We start from the raw sequence: 22,862 nt of genomic DNA, 5'->3' as shown, positions 1-22,862 counted from the left end.
GGCCGTAAGTTCGGGCAGGCCGAAGCTTATGTACCCTCCATCATGGATTGCGTAGAAACTTCTTCTAAACACTGCCACCCACAAGTGCAGGTTAAGTTGCGGTAACGCTTGCCGATGGCAAGGTATCTTAACACCTCCTAACACCATCTTCTAAATTGTATGCAAGTCCATACGTGGTATATATTAAATCAATAAAGATCGATCCAATACGTATATAATTCAGTTTGACAAAGTAGACATAAAATTTTGACGAAATTTTCTACAGAAATAAAATTTTAACAAAATTTTCTATAGAAATAAAATTTTCACAAAATTTTCTATAGAAATAAAAATTTTCTATAGAAAGAAAATTTTGACTAAAATGTCTACAGAAATAAAATTTTAACAAAATTTTCTATAGAAATAAAATTTTTACAAAATTTTCTATAGAAATAAAATCTTGGTAGATTATTTTTGGCTCGAGTGGCAACCATGATTATGAACCGAATAAAATTTGCACAAAATTTTCTATAGAAATAAAATTTTGACAATGATGAAAATTTTATTATGAACCGAATAAAATTTTAACAGAATTTTCTCTAGAAATAAAATTTTTACAAAATTTTCTACAGAAATAAAATTTTGACAAAATTTTCTATGGATATAAAAATTTGACAAATTTTTCTATAGAACTAAAATTTTGACAAAATTTTCTATAGAAATAAAATTTTGACAAAATTTTCTATGGATATAAACATTTGACAAAATTTTCTATAGAACTAAAATTTTGACAAAATTTTCTATAGAAATAAAATTTTGACAAAAGTTTCCTATAGAAATAAAGTTTTGACAAAATTTTCTATAGAAATAAAATTTTGACAAAATTTTCTATGTATATACAATTTTGACAAAATTTTCTATAGAAATAAAATTTTGGTAGATTATTTTTGGCTCTAGTGGCAACCATGATTAGGAACCGATATGGATCAAGTTTTGTGTGATTGGACCAATTTTGGTATGGTTGTTAGCGACCATATACTAACACCACGTTCCTAATTTGAACCGGATTTGATGAATTTTGCTCCTCCAAGAGGCTCCGGAGGTCAAATCTGGAGAACGTTTTATATGGGGGCTATATATAATTATGGGCCGATATGGACCAATTTTTGCACGGTCGCTAGAGACAATATACCAATACCATGTACCAAATTTCAACCGGATCGGATGAAATTTGCTTCTCTTAGAGGCTCCGCAACCCAAATCTGGGGATCGTTTTATATGTGCGCTATATATAATTATGGACCGATGTGGACCAATTTTTGCACGGTTGCTAGAGACCATATACCAATACCATGTACCAAATTTCAGCCGGATCGGATGCAATTTGCTTCTCTTTGAGGCTTCGCAAGCCAAATCTGGAGATCGGTTTATATGGGGGCTATATATAATTATGGACCGATGAGGACCAATTTTGGCATGATTGTTAGAGACCATATACCAACACCATGTACCGAATTTCAGCCGGATCGGATGCAATTTGCTTCTCTTTGAGGCTCCACAAGCCAAATCTGCGGATCGGTTTATATGGGGGCTATATATAATTAAGGACTGATATGGACAAATTTTTGCATGGTTGTTAGAGACCATATACCAACACCATGTACCAAATTTCAGCCGGATCGGATGAAATATGCTTCTCTTAGAGGCTCCACAAGCCAAATCTGGGGATCGGTTTATATGGGGGCTATATATAATTATGGACCGATGTGGACCAATTTTTGCATGGTTGTTAGAGACCATATACCAATATCATGTACCAAATTTCAGCCAGATCGGTTGATATTTGCTTCTCTTTGAGGCTCCGCAAGCCAAATCTGGGGATCGGTTTATATGGGGGCTATATATAATTATGGACCGATGTGGACCACTTTTTGCAGGGTTGTTCGAGACCATATACCAACACCATGTACCAAATTTCAGCCGGATCGGATGAAATATGCTTCTCTTAGAGGCTCCACAAGCCAAATCTGAGGGTTCTTTATATGGGGGCTATGCGTAAAAGTGGACCGATATAGCCCATTTTCAATACCATCCGACCTACATCGATAACAACTACTTGTGCCAAGTTTAAAGTCGATAGCTTGTTTCGTTCGGAAGTTAGCGTGATTTCAACAGACGGACGGACGGACGGACATGCTTAGATCGACTCAGAATTTCACCACGACCCAGAATATATATACTTTATGGGGTCGTAGAGCAATATTTCGATGTGTTACAAACGGAATGACAAAGTTAATATACCCCCATCCTATGATGGAGGGTATAAAAAGGTTACGATGAATTTCCTCAAAAGATAACATAATACCAGGAGGTGGCAAATAAACGACGCCGCACAAAACCCTAGATGGACCAGATAAAAGCTCTAAGAAAAGAGATTCACATTTACCCAGAATCGAACTCTTAAAAATTATCTTGTGTCTAAGAGCGGAAGACACATATATCTCAACGCCACCACCTCCACTGCCGACACGGTCATTCCGATGAAATTTAAATCCATCAATACGGAGAGAATGCGTAGAAACAATAGGTTTAAGCCAAGTTACAGATAAGACGACTACATGCAACCCAGATCCACCAATAATAGGCCTAAGTTCATCAAATTTAGTCATATTGGCCGAAGGCCGAATGCTTGTATGGGGGCTTGTTGGATCACTTTTATCAATAAAAAAATCAATAGAAAAATATACTCAAACTTACCTTCGAATAGCTTTCCGTTGAACGTATATCGTTGATAGTCCACGGCAACATGGCTGCAGAATATCGTGGATCAACCGAAGCCGATCCACGGTATGTTAGTGAAACCAAACGGGTTTTCATTTTGTCACAGTGTTATTTGATGCAAAACAAATGTAATCGCTATTTTGAAAATGTTTTGCTTTAAAAAAATACTCGAATCAGAACATTTACTTTGTTCTCCACACTGTCTTCCTCTTGCTCTCTCTCTATCTAAATGAATGTAATTTGAGATAGATTTCGTTTTGTTTTTTCTCTTTGGTTCGCTCGAATTTAGTTTGACACACGCGGCACGCTTTGATTTAGGGTTACAATAGCTCTTTAACCATAGACATTCTTTACCGTTTTAAATCACAAACGCAAACTCACATGCACGCATACACCCACCGGTGTACCCCCTACTGTTATAAGGTGGAAATGGCAAATGGCTTTAGAGAATGGGCTAAAATGGGGTTAAATACATTTTAATATTTAAATCAATATTAACAGGCGTCCCATAGACGTCACATGCATCAAAAAAAAAAAGAAATGAAAACATTTCGATTATGTCCATCGAGTTTATGAGTCAGAGCAATATGACGATGCCGTTAGCATGGACTTTTGTACCTTTATTGTTTTTGTTGTTGTTGTCGTCCGTCTTTTGACACAGTGTGTGTGTTGTTGCATTTTTTTCTGGTATTATTTTGTAGAACTGTGGCAAAAAATGAGCTGTTTTGTTTTTTTTTTTTTAAGGACATTCTTAGCGAGTTATATGTGTTGGAGCGCTGGGGAGTTTGTGTTAATCGTTGTGGGCTGAACATTCAAATAAAACTGACGGGTATACAGACGGACATATTTTTTTTTTTTGTTAATCTATCAGAGTGAAATGAATGGGTTGTTGTGACGTTTATGGTGTATAATTCATTGTAGATTTCAACTTAGTGAAGGGAATTTTGGGAAATTAGCATACACACAGAAAAAAAAACTACTTAAATATTTCTAATGTATTTGTATTGTCTATCCGCAAGACAATACGGGTTTAGACCTGGAAATTCGACACTAGGAACCCTCATATGCCGTACAAGCAGCACAGTAGGGCAAACACTTTTCAAGATCGACCATCCTACTGCACGCAAAAAAAAAAAAGTTTGGAAAACGTGTACCGAAAACGTTTTTCTTTTGTTATAGTTTTTTGAATTGCTTCGAAAATTTTAAACTTTTATCACCAAAACAATTCGTTTGTTACAAAATTTTTATTTTTTCAATAAAAAAAGTTATTTTTGAAACAACAACACAGTCCATTTCGTTTATATCAAACACTGTTCTTTTCCGACTTTAGGTCTTTAATAAGACACAGTTTACAGTTCAAAATTTAATATACTACAATGTAATGTTGAACATTTTTTCGGAATCTTCCGAACATATCTGGAATATATGTAAAAAAAAACTCTGGTCGTAGCAGGGATCGAACCCACGACCCTTGGAATGCAAGTCGGACGTAGCAACCACTGTTCCACGGTGCCAAACTAAATGTTTGTTTCTGTTAAATAAACTTTGTTTATTCGGTTCGTGGGCGCCGCAAGCTATGCTATATAAATATAACTTATATGGATATTTATCTATTGATGACCATAACAGGTACATAGCTCAGTGGTTAGTGTGTTGGCTTACAAAGTGCATGGTCCGCGGTTCGATTCTCCGTCCAGGCGAAAGGTAAAAAAAATTTTAAAAATTTATAAAATCGTATAATTTCTTCTACATTGTTGGTATTACAGAAAAAGGTGCTAAGAACTAAGAAACTTCGTGGAAGTGAGAAAGATGTGAGGGAAAATGCAATTAGCCAGAAAAAAAATTTTTTGAGTTAGTCTTTATGAAATTGTTTTTACATCCTGGAAAAGAATAAACGTTTATCACAAAAAGTATATACTTTTCTTCCAAATGCACTTCCTTTCAACGAAAAGCAAATGAGAAATGAACTTTGTTTGTCTAAAATTTCGTTTGGGAGGAAAGAATTATTTTTTTGCGTGTGGTGACGCTGGATATTAAGAACTCTTTTCTAACAGCCTAAGATGGGTAGAAATTAACATGTTGGCTGATAAGTCCCCGGTCTGACATATAGATGGCGTCGCTAGTATTAAATGCATATTATTTTTATATAGTACCAACCTTCAAATGATTCGTGTCAAAATTTGACATCTGTAAGTCAATTAGTTTGTGAGATAGAACGTCTTTTGTGAAGCAACTTTTGTTATTGTGAAAAAAATGGTAAAAAAGGAATTTCGTGTTTTGATAAAATACTGTTTTCTGAAGGGAAAAAATACGGTGGAAGCAAAAACTTGGCTTGATAATGAGTTTCCGGACTCTGCCCCAGGGAAATCAACAATAATTGATTGGTATGCAAAATTCAAGCGTGGTGAAATGAGTACGGAGGACGGTGAACGCAGTGGACGCCCGAAAGAGGTTAGGTTAGGTTAGGTGGCAGCCCGATGTATCAGGCTCACTCTTATCACTGAGTGCTGCCCGATTCCATGTTAAGCTCAATGACAAGGGACCTCCTTTTTATAGCCGAGTCCGAACGGCGTTCCACATTGCAGTGAAACCACTTAGAGAAGCTTTGAAACCCTCAGAAATGTCACCAGCATTACTGAGGTGGGATAATCCACCGCTGAAAAACTTTTTGGTGTTCGGTCGAAGCAGCAATCGAACCCACGACCTTGTGTATGCAAGGCGGGCATGCTAACCATTGCACCACGGTGGCTCCCCCGAAAGAGGTGACAAAAACATCCAAAAAAATCCACAAAATGATTTTGAATGACCGTAAAATGAAGTTGATCGAGATAGCAGAGGCCTTAAAGATATCAAAGGAACGTGTTGGTCAATTATCAATATTTGGATATGCGGAAGCTCTGTGCAAAATGGGTGTCGCGCGAGCTCACATTTGACCAAAAACAACGTGTTGATGATTCTGAGCGGTGTTTACACCCGAGTTTTTCCGTCGATATGTGACAATGGATGAAACATGGCTCCATCACTACACTCCTGAGTCCAATCGACAGTCGGCTGAGTGGACAGCGATCGGTGAACCGTCTCCAAAGCGTGGAAAGACTCAAAAGTCCGCTGGCAAAGTAATGGCCTCTGTTTTTTGGGATGCGCATGGAATGGAATATCGATTATCTTGAGAAGGGAAAAACCATCAACAGTGACTATTATATGGCGTTATTGGAGCGTTTGAAGGTCGAAATCGCGGCAAAACGGCCCCATATGAAGGAGAAAATAGTGTTGTTCCACCAAGACAACGCACCGTGCCACAAGTCATTGAGAACGATGGCAAAAATTCATGAATTGGGCTTCGAATTGCTTCCCCACCCACCGCATTCTCCAGATCTGGCCCCTAGCGACTTTTTCTTGTTCTCAGACCTCAAAAGGATGCTCGCAGGGAAAAAATTTGGCTGCAATGAAGAGGTGATCGCCGAAACTGTGGCCTATTTTGAGGCAAAACCGAAGGAGTAATGGTATCAAAAAATTGGAAGATCGTTATAATCGTTGTATCGCTCTTCAAGGGAACTATGTTGAATAATAAAAACGAATTTTGACAAAAAAATGTGTTTTTCTTTGTTAGACCGGGGACTTATCAGCCAACCTGTTATATATTCTTAATCAGGGAGAAATTCTAAGACGATATAAGCATGTCCTTCTGTCTGTTGTAATCACGCTACCGCCTTCAATAATGGCGCTATCGTCCTGAAAGTTGGCACAGATTCGTCTTTTGTTTGCAGGCAGGTCAAGTTCGAAGATGGGCTATATCGATCCAAGTTTTGATATAGTCCCCATATAAACCGACCTCCCGATTTGGGGTCTTGGGCTTATAAAAACCGTAGTTTTTTATCCAATTTGCCTGAAATTGAAAATCTAGAGGTATTTTAGGACCATCAAAAAGTGTACCGAAAATGGTGCCTATCGGTCCATATTTTGGTACAGCCCCCATATGGACCGACTTCCCGATTTTGCTTCTTGGGCGTCTAGAAAGTGTATTTTCTATCCGATTTGTCTGAAATCTAAAATCTAGAGTTATTTTAAGACCACAAATTGGTGTGTCAAAAATGGGGGTATCGGTCCATGTTTTGATATAGCCCCCATATAAAACGATCTCCCGATTTTACTTATTGGGCTTCTAGAATCCGTAGTTTTTATCCAATTTGCCTGAAATTGCAAACCTAGAAGTATTCTAGGACCATAAAGAGGTGTGCCGAAAATGGTTATTATCGGACCATGATTTGATATAGCCCCCATATAAACCGATCTCACGATTTTACTTCTTGAGCTTTTAGAATTCGTAGTTTTTATCCAATTTGCCTGAAATTGGAAATGTAGAGGTATTCTAGGAAAATAAAGAGATGTGCCGAAAATGGTCATTATCGGTATATGATTTGTATAGGATTTAGTTTTATCGGTCCATTTGGTAAGGCCTCCATATAGACCGATTTCACTTCTGGAGGGTATAGAAGGCGCATTGATCATGAAAATTGCTTGAAACTGAATGCCAAATTTCCAGATTTTACTTCTCGTAATCATTTATATAATTGGGGTAAAAATCTACAGATTTTAGATTTTAAATCAAGGCGTTATTTCATTATTTTCTTGTACACTTACAAGACATATTTATGATTCCTCTAAAACTCAAACAAAAAATGGTTCTTATAAATTCAGAAACTGATCTAGTCTTCGTAGGTAAAATCTTAACATTTATCTGTGGGTAGCGTACTGCACACAGAGAAGATATTGGTTGAAAATCGATTGTTGTAATGAAAATTCTGCATTTAGAATGAAATCACAGTTGTGTCAATCTATTTACTTTATTTACAACCATTATTTGATTCCTTCTACCTTTTGGCGCTTATTATTATAGATTGTTGTTTGAAATACAAGTCAAATGGTTGTCTGAACTAATTGCCTCTCTCTTGAAAAATTTTGATCGAATTCGATACGCACAACCTACCTTATAAAACCTTCATAACCGTCATTTAGTATTCAGCCCTTACAATTGATAGTCACAGCCGAATTCCGTTGGAAATATTTTTAAATGTCAATATTGTTATTATCAATTATTCAATGTGGAAGGAAAACGTGTTTTATTTTTAATTTAATATAAAAACCACTGAAAACTGAATATTTTTCAGTCGTTTCTAAGTTTATTTAAATCCTCGGTGGACTGTCTGTCGTATATTTTCACGAACTACTCGCGCAATCCTCAGGATAATCAATGCTACGAGTCGGATAAACAATGCGCATCTTTAATTTTTTGGGATCAAATGGAGATCCAGTTATATAAAGTGTTAGATGTGGAACAATTTTCTTGTGTTAAAGGGCAAAAGTACAAATCATGCAACGACTTTAAAGGGCCTCTAATGGAAAAATCCATCTCCACGTCTTTATTTTATTTATGAAACCCCACAAGATGTGACCATGTAGAGTAGATTCTTATTAAATTTTTAAAACTCCACACTAATTTTATAACTTATTTTGTTGTGTTTTTAGGCAAGCTACGTTGGCCCATTTTTATTCTATGTGCTCAGTTTGGACTCCATTTATAAGTACTAATGTACTAAGAGTCCCAGAGATTTAACTCCCATTGCCTGTCAATTCAACAATCCAAGCTGGCGGCGGGTACTTTTAAAGGTGACAATTTTTTTTAAATTGTTATCAATGTATTGTATTTAGGTATAGTGTGATTTTATGTATTTTATGTATATTTTGAGGAAAAATGTAGTTTCAATTCGGTTAAGGTGCTAATAAAGTTGGGTAATACAACCAAATAAGAAGGGAGTAACGATCAATTGCATCGTCTAGTACAACCAACTCCATATATGGTATTGGTTAGATTTCCCATAATTCGATTGAGTCGACCGAATTTATCGGGTATCACAACTGCCAGCAGATAGTTGCTGCAACTGCCAAAAGGAGGTTGGCAATAAATTCGGTCATCACAACCAATATGTATTCTCTGTGTGGTTGAACTGATCTGCTTGGGAAAATATCTGTCATCAAACCCCCTGAAATTTTTAAAGGAAACTATTATATTTGATTCATGGTGGTGGGTATTTAAGATTCGGCCATTTTAGACAGATTTTTTCATTCACCATACATTTAATATTGATGAGATCTGTATTTTATATTCTACACTCATAGAAAAAAGTCTTCTAAAAACAGCAGTCGATGTCTGCTATTATATTTTTGTACTTCAGGGCCTAATGAACAACAATTTATAAAATTTTTAGGTTATCAATTTTTCCCCAAAGCATATTTAAGAACCAAAAGTAGTTTTTGGTATATTTTTGCACTGTAATATACTTATAAGTTCCTAAATACGATCAGCAAACATTTTGTTTGCTGTTATGCCTCAATTTTATAAATATTCAGATTTTTGGTTGTTTTAATTATGTTACACAGAAAAAAATATCACCAAAATATTTCCAATTAAAAAGTTAATTGAAGTTGAAATTTTTTTCAATTAATAAATTAATTGGTACAATTAACTTTTTAATCAAGATAGAAACATTAAGTTAATTAAGTCAATGATTGAACATTTTAAAATTTTTAATTAAAAAGTTAATTGATACAATTAACTTTTAATCAAATTCGGAAGACTAAGTCAGTTTATGATGATGATGAACATTTTTTTTAAATTGTTAGTTAAATTTTTTTTTCAAACAATCAATTGTTAATCCAAATAAAAATTCTAAGCCAATTCAGAATGTAATTGAAAATAGTTACCTTTTTTAATTAATAAATTAATTGAGTTTTGCAATCAACATCAATTAAATTTTTAATTGAATCAATTAAAAAATTAATTGAAATTTGGCAATGAAATCAATTAATTTTTTAATCAAGAATTTTTTCTATGCCCAATTAAAACTGTGATTGATACTATCATTTTCGTGATTGAAGACATTTCAATTAAAAAATTAATTGGATCAATTAATTTCGTGATTGAATCAGAAAAAATTTTTTTTGTGTGCTGTGACTGCTGTCCCTTTTTCAGCAGACTTTCTACTGTTTTAGCAGACTTTTCTGCTGTCCCTACTAACAAATTTCATTGGTTGTAGAAAGATCCTAAAACTTAGTTGACACGTTGCAAAAAATAACGATTATATAGTTGGCCGATAACATCCATAAAATAAATTCCTACGTTTTCACTTTCTCTCCGAAGGAATAGCAAAGCAAAAGTTCCACTAAACTCAATAGTAATAACAAGTAAGGAAAGTCTAAAGTCGGGCGGGGCCGACTATATTATACCCTGCACCACTTTGTAGATCTAAATTTTCGATACCATATCACATCCGTCAAATGTGTTGGGGGCTATACATAAAGGATTGTCCCAAATACATACATATAAATATCACTCGATCTGGACAGAATTTGATAGACTTCTACAAAATCTATAGACTCAAAATTTAAGTCGGCTAATGCACTAGGGTGGAACACAATGTTAATGGGAAACATTTAAATATGAAGCAATTTTAAGGGAACTTCGCAAAAGTTTATTTATGATTTATCGGTCGATATATGTATATGTATCATAAGTTTAGGAAATTTAGATTCATTTTTACAACTTTTCGACTAAGCAGTGGCGATTTTACAAGGAAAATGACCATTTTTGTCGAAATCAGAAAAACATATATATGGAAGCTATATCTAAATCTGAACCGATATCAACCAAATTTGGCACGCACAGAAACAATGCTAATTCTACTCCGTGTGCAAAATTTCAACTAAATCGGAGCAAAAAATTGGCCTTTGTGGTCATATGAGTGTAAATCGGGCGAAAGCTATATATGGGAGATATATCTAAATCTGAACCGATTTCAACCAAATTTGGCACGCACAGCAACAATGCTAATTGTACTCCTAGTGCAAAATTTCAACTAAATCGGAGCAAAAAATTGGCCTTTGAGTGTAAATCGGGCGAAAGCTATATATGGGAGATATATCTAAATCTGAACCGATTTCAACCAAATTTGGCACGCACAGCAACAATGCTAATTCTACTCCGTGTGCAAAATTTCAACTAAATCGGAGCAAAAAATTGGCCTTTGTGGTCATATGAGTGTAAATCGGGCGAAAGCTATATATGGGAGATATATCTAAATCTGAACCGATTTCAACCAAATTTGCCACGCATAGCTACAATGCTAATTCTACTCCCTGTGCAAAATTTCAACCAAATTGGAGTAAAACTCTGGCTTCTGGGACCTTATTAGTCCATATCGGGCGATAGATATATACGGGAGCTATACCTAAATCTGAACCGATTTCATTAAAATTTGGCACACTAGACTACACTACTAATTGTACTCCTAGTGCAAAATTTCAACCAAATTGGAGTAAAAGATTGGCCACTGTGGTCATATGAGTGTAAATCGGGCGAACGATATATATGGGAGCTATATCTAAATCTAAACCGATTTCAATAAAATTTGGCACACTAGACTACACTACTAATTGTACTCCTAGTGCAAAATTTCAACCAAATTGGAGTAAAACTCTGGCTTCTGGGACCTTATTAGTCCATATCGGGTGATAAATATATACGGGAGTTATATCTAAATCTGAACCGATTTCAATAAAATTTGGCACACTTGACTATAGTACTAATTGTTCTTCTTGTGCAAAATTTTAAGCAAATTAGGGTAAAACTCTGGCTTCTGGGACCATATAAGTCCATATCGGGCGAAATATGTATAAATGGGAGCTATATCTAAATCTGAATAAGGATCTATTCTGAGCCAAAACACCTACTTGTGCCAAATTTGAAGTCGATTGGACTAAAACTGCGACCTAGACTTTGATTACAAAAATGTGTTCACGGACAGACGGACATCGCTATATCGACCCAAGAGCCCACCCTGAGCATTTTTGCCAAAGACACCATGTGTCTATCTCGTCTCCTTCTGGGTGTTGCAAACATATGCACTAACTTATAATACACAGAAAAAATATCACCAAATTTTTTTTAATTAATAAATTAATTGATACAATTAACTTTTTAATCATGATAGAAACATTAAGTTAATTAAGTCAATGATTGAAAATTTTAAAAATTTTAATTAAAAAATTAATTGATACAATTAACTTTTTAATCAAATTCGGAAGACTAACTCAGTTAAAAAAGTGCTGATTTTTTTTTTTTAATTAAAAATGTATTTCAAACAATCATTTGTTAATCCAAATAAAAACTCTAAGCCAATTCAGAAAGTAATTAAAAATAGTTACCTTTTTTAAAATAAATTAATTGAGTTTTGCAATCAACATCAAATAAATTTTTAATTGAATCAATTAAAAAATTAATTGAAATTTGCTAAAAAATCAATTAATTTTTTAATCAAGAATTTTTTCTATGCCCAATTAAAACTGTGATTGATACTATCATTTTCGTGATTGAAGACATTTCAATTAAAAAATTAATTGGATCAATTAATTTGGTGATTGAATCAGAAAATTTTTTTTTGTGTGTACCCTGTATTATAAGTTTTTTTTTTTTAAATCCCTAAGGAATATTTTTTGTGTTTGTCAGTGTAAAAACAAAAATAGCAGGTCACTTTTTTTGCCGTCATTCATTCATTTACACGCTTCGGCTTGAAAGGTAGAAAAACAAAACGAGCAAAACACACTAAGGATTATAAATTTTATGAACTTAGGGGGTCTATTTTGCTGGCGATGAGGAAATTAAACAGTGAGGAGGGGTGCTGGCAGGGTCTAAGAAAAAAATGTCATAATTTCTGTTTTTGCTATTGCAATCACTGCCACCACCCCCCTAAGCTGTTACACTTAATGTTTTTACAGTGATTACATTTGCTAAGATTTTTTTTTTTTAGAATTTCCTTAGTTCTACACTCAGTGGTATGCAATTGAACTAAAAAACTGATTTGTTTTCTTTCAAAAAAAAAATTATCGATTTTCTAGGTATTTGTAAGACAACTCGTCATCATCATCAACGATTATTTCTTAGGGTGGAGAGTGTGGGGGGTGGTGAGATGATACTGGTCATTGAGAAGAATTGGTGTGGTGGAGCATTTTTCATTTTCTTGTTCTACTTCACTTGTGTTTTTTTTGTTTTTGATGATGAGTTTTGCTTTGACTTCTATGTTTTCGCTTTTGTTTCTTATCTTCTTTGCCCCGCCACTCTTTTTCTATCATCGATATATTTTTTGTTTTTTGAAATTTGTTTCTTAACATTCATTCATTTGCTTAGAAAACAATACCAAAAACAACAACAACAACACCAACCACACAGTTATAACACTTGGGCCATAGACAGGACGACAAAACAACGAGTTTATATGGAATGGGTGTTTTTTTTTTGGGGGGTGAGGGATGGAGAATATTTGCCATTAAGGCGCAAGACTAGCACATACAAACACACACACACACGACCAGACACGAATTACGAATGAGCCAACACAAACCGAGCGACAGCCAAAACGATGTGCCAAACCACCCCTAATGTTAGAGTGAAGCAAAAAAAAACTAAAATCCAACACACTAAACACTCACAAGATATTAAAGGAATTTTTCAATTCTTTAAAAAGCAAATCACCAAATCCTTTAATTTTTGGAAAGCAATGAATTTTTTTAATTATATATTTCTTTTTTCTTTTTTTGTTTTGTTTTGTTGAAAATTTTTTTAACCTTATCCTTTTTGATTTGTTAATAACTTCACACTCTTGCACCTTTATCCTTCAGATAAATATATATATTTTTTGTCAAGTATATGTTCATTCATTTGTGTTTTCCTTCTTCTTTTTGTTGTTGTATTCCTTTATTATGTTTATCCGTTTCTTCGTTTCGTTTCGCTTTAATGTTACCGCACTACTGACTGATGGCTGTTGGTTGTATTGCAAAACAACTGTCTCAATGGAATATAAAGAAAACTTTCGATGGAATTTTAATGCTCAATTCTCTACAGCAACAACAACAACAGCAATAAATATAAATGAAAGGAGCCAAAGGACAACAACAATATTGACTTTCTGATAGGAATCTCATTTCTTTATAACCCTCTCTCGCTCTCTCTATCTCTCTCGGCCAGTGCTGCCGCTAGTGAAAAATTGAGTGAAGTAGATTTTGGAAAAAAGTGGAGTAGATTGAATAAAATTGAAGTAGCATACATTTTTGAAAACAAAACAATAGAATTCATTTTATTATACCCTCCACCAAAGGATGGGGGTATATTAACTTTGTCATTCCGTTTGTAACACATCGAAATATTGCTCTAAGACCCCATCAAGTATATATATTCTGGGTCGTGGTGAAATTCTGAGTCGATCTGAGCATGTCCGTCCGTCCGTGCGTCTGTTGAAATCACGCTACCTTCCGAACGAAAGAAGCTATCGACTTGAAACTTGGCACAAGTAGTTGTTATTGATGTAGGTCGGATGGAATTGCAAATGGGCCATATCGGTCCACTTTTACGCATAGCCCCCATATAAACGGACCCCCAAATTTGGCTTGCGGGGACTCTAAGAGAAGAAAATTTCATCCGATCCAGCTGAAATTTGGTGCATGGTGTAAGTATATGGTCTCTAACACCTATGCAAAAATTGGTCCACATCGGTTAATAATTCAATGATAAAAACCGCTATTTTCATCGTAATTAAAGGAATAGGAAAAGCAATTAGGTAATACGGGGAAAAATTTTAAAATTTGAAGCAGAACAAAAAGTGAAGCAGATTTTTGGAAGAAGGAGTGACGAAGTAAATTTTGTGAAAATGAAGCAAAATACTTCGATTGAAGTAGTAGCGGCAGCACTGCTCTCGGCCTCATGTCATTTATAAAAGCAATTGTATTATAACCCCTAGATCCCTTTGGTTATTACTTCTAATTTTCTTGATTATTTAATTTTAGTAAATTTATTTTCTTCTTATTACTTTTATGAAACCTTTAATTTTTTATTATTTTGTTATAAAACAGAAATACTTTGTTTCCCGCATTCGAGTTGTTAGCACTGTCTCAAATTTCACTTTATTTGCTTGTTATGCACTTGTTTTGGTTGTTTGGTTTGCGCGCATACTCCCCAATGAAATCATTTATGTTGTTTTTATTATTTTTGTGATTTGCTCTTGTGACCTAAATCAAAACGTATGACGTAAAGCGTAATGCCGCCAAAAATGCTATGATACCCAGTAAACAAATGTTTAGGGCATTTATTTCGCATTGATTCTTTAGATGTGAATAAGAAAAATAAACGTTTTCCTTAATTTTTCGATTTCTACATCTATGTAAAGATGTTTGCAATAATAAAGGGTGGTTAAAATTTCAAGGGCCGATGTTGATTTTGAATAAAACTGAGTACTATGTTCAGTTTTCAATCAATTAATTTTGAAATATTAAATGGTTCGCAATCAATACATTGGATCTTTTCCATCCATAATTTGAAGGGACTTGATAAAAATGAAAAAATTTGGTCAAGGGAAAACGCCTGTAAATCGGTGAAATCGTTTATTTAAAAAATCAAATTAAATTTCTTTTTCAAGTTCAATTAGTATAAAATTCAGGAAAAATATTCAGTTAGGCTTTCGCTTTTCCAAATCCGAATTGCCGGGCCTCACGCTTGACACCTGCCATCAGATTTTGTACAGCCACCTTGTCCACCTTCTTCGCCGCAGAAAGCCAGTTTGCCTTGAACTGCTGCTTGTCATTAGCAGTTTTTTTGGTCTTCTTTAGGTTCCGCTTGACAATAGCCCAGTATTTCTCAATTGGGCGGAGCTCTGGCGTGTTGGGAGAGTTCTTGTCCTTGGGAACCACCTGCACGGCTGCTTGTAGTCGGCTTTGACGTAGGTTTTGTCGTCCATTACCACGCAGTCAAACTTCGTCAGCATCGTCGTGTACAGCATCCGGGATCGCGCTTTGGCCGTCGTATTTTGTTTATCATCGCGATTTGGAGTCACTACCTTCTTGTAAGTCGGTAGTCCGGCTCGTTTTTTGGCTCGATGCACGGCTGTAGACGATACACCCAGACAAACAATGGTCGGCGGTGGCTAAAATTAGCGGCGCGGCTCTGCGGCTTCATTCTCTGTATCAAAGGCAACTGTAAATATTCAATCACAATAACTTCAAGTTTACCTTTGTAGTGGTCACTGGCCATATAAATATATGCCTCAAAAATTTCCCACTTTCTGTCAAGAATTTAATCATTCACCGAAAATAATCCCATACCAATATTCTATAATAATTAAAAAAAAAAAATCATACACAAAAGATATGAATAAAAATTAAATTTGATTTTAAGATTGGTGTAAGATTTATCGCACCATTGCCACCGTGGTGCAACGGTTAGCATGCCCGCCTTGCATACACAAGGTCGTGGATTCGATTCCTGCTTCGACCGAACACCAGAAATTTTTTTCGCGGTGGATTATACCACCTCAGTAATGCTGATGACATTTCTAAGTGTTTCAAAGCTTCTCCAATTGGTTTCACTGCAATGTGGAACGCCGTTAGCCTGATACATCAGGCTGCCACCTAACCTAACCTAAGATTAATCTCATAGCGGTCGGAATATTTTTTGCTTGATAGATAACTATAGACACCGAAAAGGCATTTTACCGTCGGCTAAGCCATTAAATGGCCGATGAAAAAAAATTATTGTCGAAATTCGCCAACAAAACTGGGCCAACTTCAATCTCTGTAAATAACATCATAGACGAAGGAATGTATAGACGTATCAACATAGACCAAGAATATGTATAGACGTCTCATGTCAAATCACAGCGCTGTAGTTTGTCTGCATACCGTAGATGACACTTTTTCGTCTGCAATTGAGTGATTTTTTAATTTGGCTGTAATTTGTTTTCTTTCCTTTGATCTTTCGATTAAACACCAAATATTGTAAAAGCAGATAAAATTATGGACATCCACACCTTTCTGTAATGCAAATTTACTTATTTGTACGGTAATTCTAGAAATTAAGTCACATCGCACTCAATTGCGCAGTTAATTGAGTGCGATGAAACAAAATCATTGTGAATTGTCAATGCATTTTCTTAGGCTATATCAAAACATTCCATACGATATTCTATTGTGAATGAATACCGTTTGTGGTTATGGTTATTGCTAAATTAAATCAATGTAACAACAGGGTGCTACACACGATTTCAGATATTCTCAATAGCTGAGACACAAACCTTAGTCAATATAATTAAAAAGATACATTTTAATAGATGGCGCACTTGAGATGCAGAATATGCTTACAATGGGGCTAAAATAAGTCAAAGCACATTTGAGTTACACTTTTTTCAGGATTTGGAATTTTCGGTTTTGTTTTCTTAGTTTCAGAGAGATATGTGTAAAATAAGAAGTTTTTGAAATTGGAATTTTCAATTTGTGAGGGTGATGACGAATTAACGTCCTTTTCGTTCTAGTATTCTTAGTTTAGGATATATGGCCAAACGAAGTTTTTCACATAAAAATTTCAATTTGTTTAGGATTTGGATGTAATTTTAATTTTTGGGGGTGGTCACGAAGTAAAGTCCTTTTCGCTCTAGGACGCTTGGTTTAGGAGATATGGCCAAAAGAAGTTTTTCATATGAAAATTTAATTTTTTTAGGATTTGGATGGAATTTTCAAATTTTTGGGGGTGGTCACGAATTAAAGCCCTTTTCGCTCTAGGACGCTTATTTAGGGGATATGGCCAAAAGAAGTTTTTCATATAAAAATTTTGATTTTTGAGGGTGGTCACGAATTAACCTCCTTTTCGCTCTAGGACGCATATTTAAGGAGATATGGCCAATTTAAGTTTTTCATATAAAACATTTGATTTTTTGAGGATTTTCATCAAAATTTTGATTTTTGGGGGGTGGTCACGAATTAACCTTCTTTTCGCTCTAGGACGCATATTTAAGGAGATATGGCCAATTTAAGTTTTTCATATAAAAATTTTATTTTTTGAGGATTTTCATCAAAATTTTGATTTTTTGGGGGTGGTCACGGATTAAAGTCCTTTTCGCTCTAGGACGCATATTTAAGGAGATATGGCCAATTTAAATTTTTCATATAAAAAATTTGATTTTTTGAAGATTTTTATCAAAATTTTGATTTTTTGGGGGTGGTCACGAATTAAAGTCCTTTTCGCCCTAGGACGCATATTTAAGGAGATATGGCCAATTTAAGTTTTTCATATGAACAATTTGATTTTTTGAGGATTTTCATCAAAATTTTGATTTTTTCGGGGTGGTCACGAATTAAAGTCCTTTTCGCTCTAGGACGCATATTTAAGGAGATATGGCCAATTTAAGTTTTTCATATAAAAAATTTGATTTTTCGAGGATTTTCATCAAAATTTTGATTTTTGGGGGTGGTCACGAATTAACCTTCTTTTCGCTCTAGGACGCATATTTAAGGAGATATGGCCAATTTAAGTTTTTTCATATAAAAAATTTGATTTTTCGAGGATTTTCATCAAAATTTTGATTTTTAGGGGTGGTCACGGATTAAAGTCCTTTTCGCCCTAGGACGCATATTTAAGGAGATATGGCCAATTTAAAATTTTCATATAAAAATTTTTATTTTTTGAGGATTTTCATCAGAATTTTGATTTTTTGGGGGTGGTCACGAATTAACCTTCTTTTCGCTCTAGGACGCATATTTAAGGAGATATGGCCAATTTAAGTTTTTCATATAAAATATTTGATTTTCGAGGATTTTCATCAAAATTTTGATTTTTTGGGGGGTGGTCACGAATTAACCTTCTTTTCGCTCTAGGACGCATATTTAAGGAGATATGGCCAATTTAAGTTTTTCATATGAACAATTTGATTTTTTGAGGATTTTCATCAAAATTTTGATTTTTTCGGGGTGGTCACGAATTAAAGTCCTTTTCGCTCTAGGACGCATAATTAAATTTTTCATATAAAAAATTTGATTTTTTGAGGATTTTCATCAAAATTTTGATTTTTTGGGGATGGTCACGAATTAACCTTCTTTTCGCTCTAGTACGCATATTTTAGGAGATATGGCCAATTTAAGTTTTTCATATAAAAAGGAGGATTTTCATTAAAATTTTGATTTTTTTGGGGTGGTCACGAATCAACCTTCTTTTCGCTCTAGGACGCATATTTAACGAGATATGGCTAATTTAAGTTTTTCATATAAAAAATTTGATTTTTTGAGGATTTTCACCAAAATTTTGAAATTTTTGGGGGTGGGCACGGATTAAAGTCCTTTTCGCTCTAGGACGCATATTTAAGGAAATATGGCCAATTTAAGTTTTTCATACAAAAATTTTGATTTTTTGAGGATTTTCATCAAAAATTTTGAATTCGGGTGGGTGGTCACGAATTAACCTTCTTTTCGCTCTAGGACGCATATTTAAGGAGATATGGCCAGTTTAAGTTTTTCATATGAAAAATTTGATTTTTTGAGGATTTTCATCAAAATTTTGAATTTGGGCGGGAGGTCACGAATTAACCTTCTTGTTGCTCTAGGACGCATATTTAAGGAGATATGGCCAATTTAAGTTTTTGATATGAAAAATTTGATTTTTTGAGGATTTTCATCAAAATTTTGATTTTTTGGGGGTAGTCACGAATTAACCTTCTTTTCGCTCTAGGACGCATATTTAAGGAGATATGGCCAATTTAAGTTTTTCATATAAAAAATTTGATTTTTTGAGGATTTTCATCAAAATTTTGATTTTTTTGAATTTGGGGGGGAGGTCACGAATTAACCTTCTTTTCGCTCTAGTACGCTTATTTAAGGAGATATGGCCAATTTAAGGTTTTCATATAAAAATTTGATTTTTTGAGGATTTTCATCAAAATTTTGATTTTTTGGGAGTGGTCACGAATTAAAGTCCTTTTCGCTCTAAGACGCATATTTAAGGAGATATGTCCAATTTAAGTTTTTCATATGAAAAATTTGATTTTTCGTGGATTTTCATCAAAATTTTGAATTTGGGGGGAAGTCACGAATTAACCTTCTTTTCGCTCTAGGACGCATATTTAAGGAGATATGGCCAATTTAAGTTTTTCATATGAAAATTTTGATTTTTCGAGGATTTTCATCAGAATTTTGATTTTTTGGGGGTGGTCACGAATTAAAGTCCTTTTCGCTCCAGGACGCATATTTAAGGAGATATGGCCAATTTAAATTTTTCATATAAAAAATTTGATTTTTTGAAGATTTTCATCAAAATTTTGATTTTTTGGGGGTGGTCACGAATTAAAGTCCTTTTCGCTCTAGGACGCATATTTAAGGAGATTTGGCCAATTTAAGTTTTTCATATAAAAATTTTGATTTTTGAGGATTTTCATCAAAATTTTGATTTTTTGGGGGGTGGTCACGAATTAACCTTCTTTTCGCTCTAGGACGCATATTTAAGGAGATATGGCCAATTTAAGTTTTTCATATGAACAATTTGATTTTTTGAGGATTTTCATCAAAATTTTGATTTTTTCGGGGTGGTCACGAATTAAAGTCCTTTTCGCTCTAGGACGCATAATTAAATTTTTCATATAAAAAATTTGATTTTTTGAGGATTTTCATCAAAATTTTGATTTTTTGGGGATGGTCACGAATTAACCTTCTTTTCGCTCTAGTACGCATATTTAAGGAGATATGGCCAATTTAAGCCTTTCATATGAAAATTTTGTTTTTTTGAGGATTTTCATCAAAATTTTGATTTTTTGGGGGTGGTCACGAATTAACCTTCTTTTCGCTCTAGGACGCATATTTAAGGAGATATGGCCAATTTAAGTTTTTCATATAAAAATTTGTTTTTTTTTGAGGATTTTCATCAAAATTTTGATTTTTTAGGGGTTGTCACGAATTAAAGTCCTTTTCGCTCTAGGAGGCATATTTAAGGAGATATGGCCAATTTAAGTTTTTCATATGAAAATTTTGATTTTTTGAGGATTTTCATAAAAATTTTGATTTTTTGGGGGTGGTCACGAATTAAAGTCCTTTTCGCTCTAGGACGCATATTTAAGGAGATATGGCCAATTTAAGTTTTTCATATAAAAAAATCGATTTTTTAGGATTGTCACCAACATTTTGATTTTTTGGGGGTGGTCACGAATTAACCTTCTTTTCGCTCTAGGACGCATATTTAAGGAGATATGGCCAATTTAAGTTTTTCATATACAAATTTTGATTTTTTGAGGATTTTCATCAAAATTTTGATTTTTTGGGGGTGGTCACAAATTAACCTTCTTTTCGCTCTAGGACGCATATTTAAGGAGATATGGCCAATTTAAGTCTTTCATATGAAAATTTTTATTTTTTGAGGATTTTCATCAAAATTTTGATTTTTTGGGGGTGGTCACGAATTAAAGTCCTTTTCGCTCTAGGACGCATATTTAAGGAGATATTGCCAATTAAAATTTTTCATATAAAAATTTGATTTTTTGAGGATTTGCATCAAAATTTTGATTTTTTGGGGGTGGTCACGAATTAAAGTCCTTTTCGCTCTAGGACGCATATTTAAGGAGATATGGCCAATTTAAGTTTTTCATATAAAAAATTTTGATTTTTTGAGGATTTTCATCGAAATTTTGAATTATGGGGGTGGTCATGAATTAACCTTCTTTTCGCTCTAGGACGCATATTTAAGGAGATATGGCCAATTTAAATTTTTCAGATAAAAAAAATTGATTTTTTGAGGATTTTCATCAAAATTTTGAATTTGGGGGGGGGGGGGGGGTGGTCACGAATTAACCTTCTTTTCGCTCTAGGAGGCATATTTAAGGAGATATGGCTAATTTAAGTTTTTCATATAAAAATTTTGATTTTTTGAGGATTTTCATCAAAATTTTGATTTTTTGGGGGTGGTCACGAATTAAAGTCCTTTTCGCTCTAGGACGCATATTTAAGGAGATATGGCCAATTTAAGTTTTTCATATGAAAAATTTGATTTTTCGAGGATTTTCATCAAAATTTTGATTTTTTGGGGGTGGTCACGAATTAAAGTCCTTTTCGCTCTAGGACGCGTATTTAAGGAGATATGCCCAATTTAAGTTTTTCATATACAAAATTTTGATTTTTTGAGGATTTTCATCAAAATTTTGAATTTGGGGCGGTGGTCACGAATTAACCTTCTTTTCGCTCCAGGGCGCATATTTAAGGAGATATGGCCAATTTAAGTTTTTCATATAAAAATTTTGATTTTTTGAGGATTTTCACGAATTAACCTTCTTTTCGCTTTAGGACGCATATTTAAAGAGATATGGCCAATTTAGGTTTTTCATATGAAAAATTTGATTTTTTGAGGATTTTCATCAAAATTTTGAATTTGGGGGGGTGGTCGCTCTAGGACGCATATTTAAGGAGATATGGCCAATTTAAGTTTTTCATATAAAAAATTTGATTTTTTGAGGATTTTCGCCAAAATTTTGATTTTTTGGGGGTGGTCACGAATTAACCTTCTTTTCGCTCTAGGACGCATATTTAAGGAGATAAGGCCAATTTAAGTTTTTCATATGAAAAATTTGATTTTTTGAGGATTTTCATCAAAATTTTGATTTTTTGGGGGTGGTCACGAATTAAAGTCCTTTTCGCTCTAGGACGCATATTTAAGGAGATATGGCCAATTTAAGTTTTTCATATAAAAAAATGGATTTTTTGAGGATTTTCATCAAAATTTTGATTTTTTGGGGGTGGTCACGAATTAAAGTCCTTTTCGCTCTAGGACGCATATTTAAGGAGATATGGCCAATTTAAGTTTTTCATATAAAAATTTTGATTTTTTGAGGATTTTCATCAAATTTTGATTTTTTTGGGCGTGGTCACGAATTAAAGTCCTTTTCGGTCTAGGACGCATATTTGAGGAGATATGGCCAATTTAAGTTTTTCATATAAAAATTAGATTTTTTGAGGATTTTTAACAAAAATTTTGAATTTGGGGGGGAGGTCACGAAATAACCTTCTTTTCGCTCTAGGACGCATATTTAAGGAGATATGGCCAATTTAAGTTTTTCGTACAAAAAATTTGATTTTTTGAGGATTTTCATCAAAATTTTGATTTTTAAGGGGTGATCACGAATTAAAGTCCTTTTCGCTCTAGGACGCATATTTAAGGAGATATGGCCAATTTAAGTTTTTCATATAAAAAATTTGATTTT

General features: G+C 34.1%; 1 protein-coding gene across 2 annotated transcripts in view; it reads right to left on the bottom strand.

Moving 5' to 3' along the window:
* The window catches only part of plx (PTB_TBC1D1_like and TBC domain-containing protein plx), a 135,062-nt gene extending 131,880 nt beyond the window's left edge, over positions 1-3,182 (bottom strand). For both annotated transcript variants that reach the window (XM_075290096.1, XM_075290097.1), the window contains exon 1: positions 2,737-3,182. In XM_075290096.1, the coding sequence (XP_075146211.1) occupies positions 2,737-2,856 (120 nt within the window). In that variant the 5' untranslated portion in view covers positions 2,857-3,182. The remainder of the gene's footprint in view (positions 1-2,736) is intronic.
* Positions 3,183-22,862: the final 19,680 nt, after the last annotated feature.

Source organism: Haematobia irritans, chromosome 1 (genome assembly GCF_050003625.1).
Source record: "Haematobia irritans isolate KBUSLIRL chromosome 1, ASM5000362v1, whole genome shotgun sequence".
Lineage (NCBI taxonomy): Eukaryota > Metazoa > Arthropoda > Insecta > Diptera > Muscidae > Haematobia > Haematobia irritans.
The sequence above is the reverse complement of the archived record's forward strand: the minus strand, read 5'-3'. Positions and strand labels throughout refer to the sequence as shown.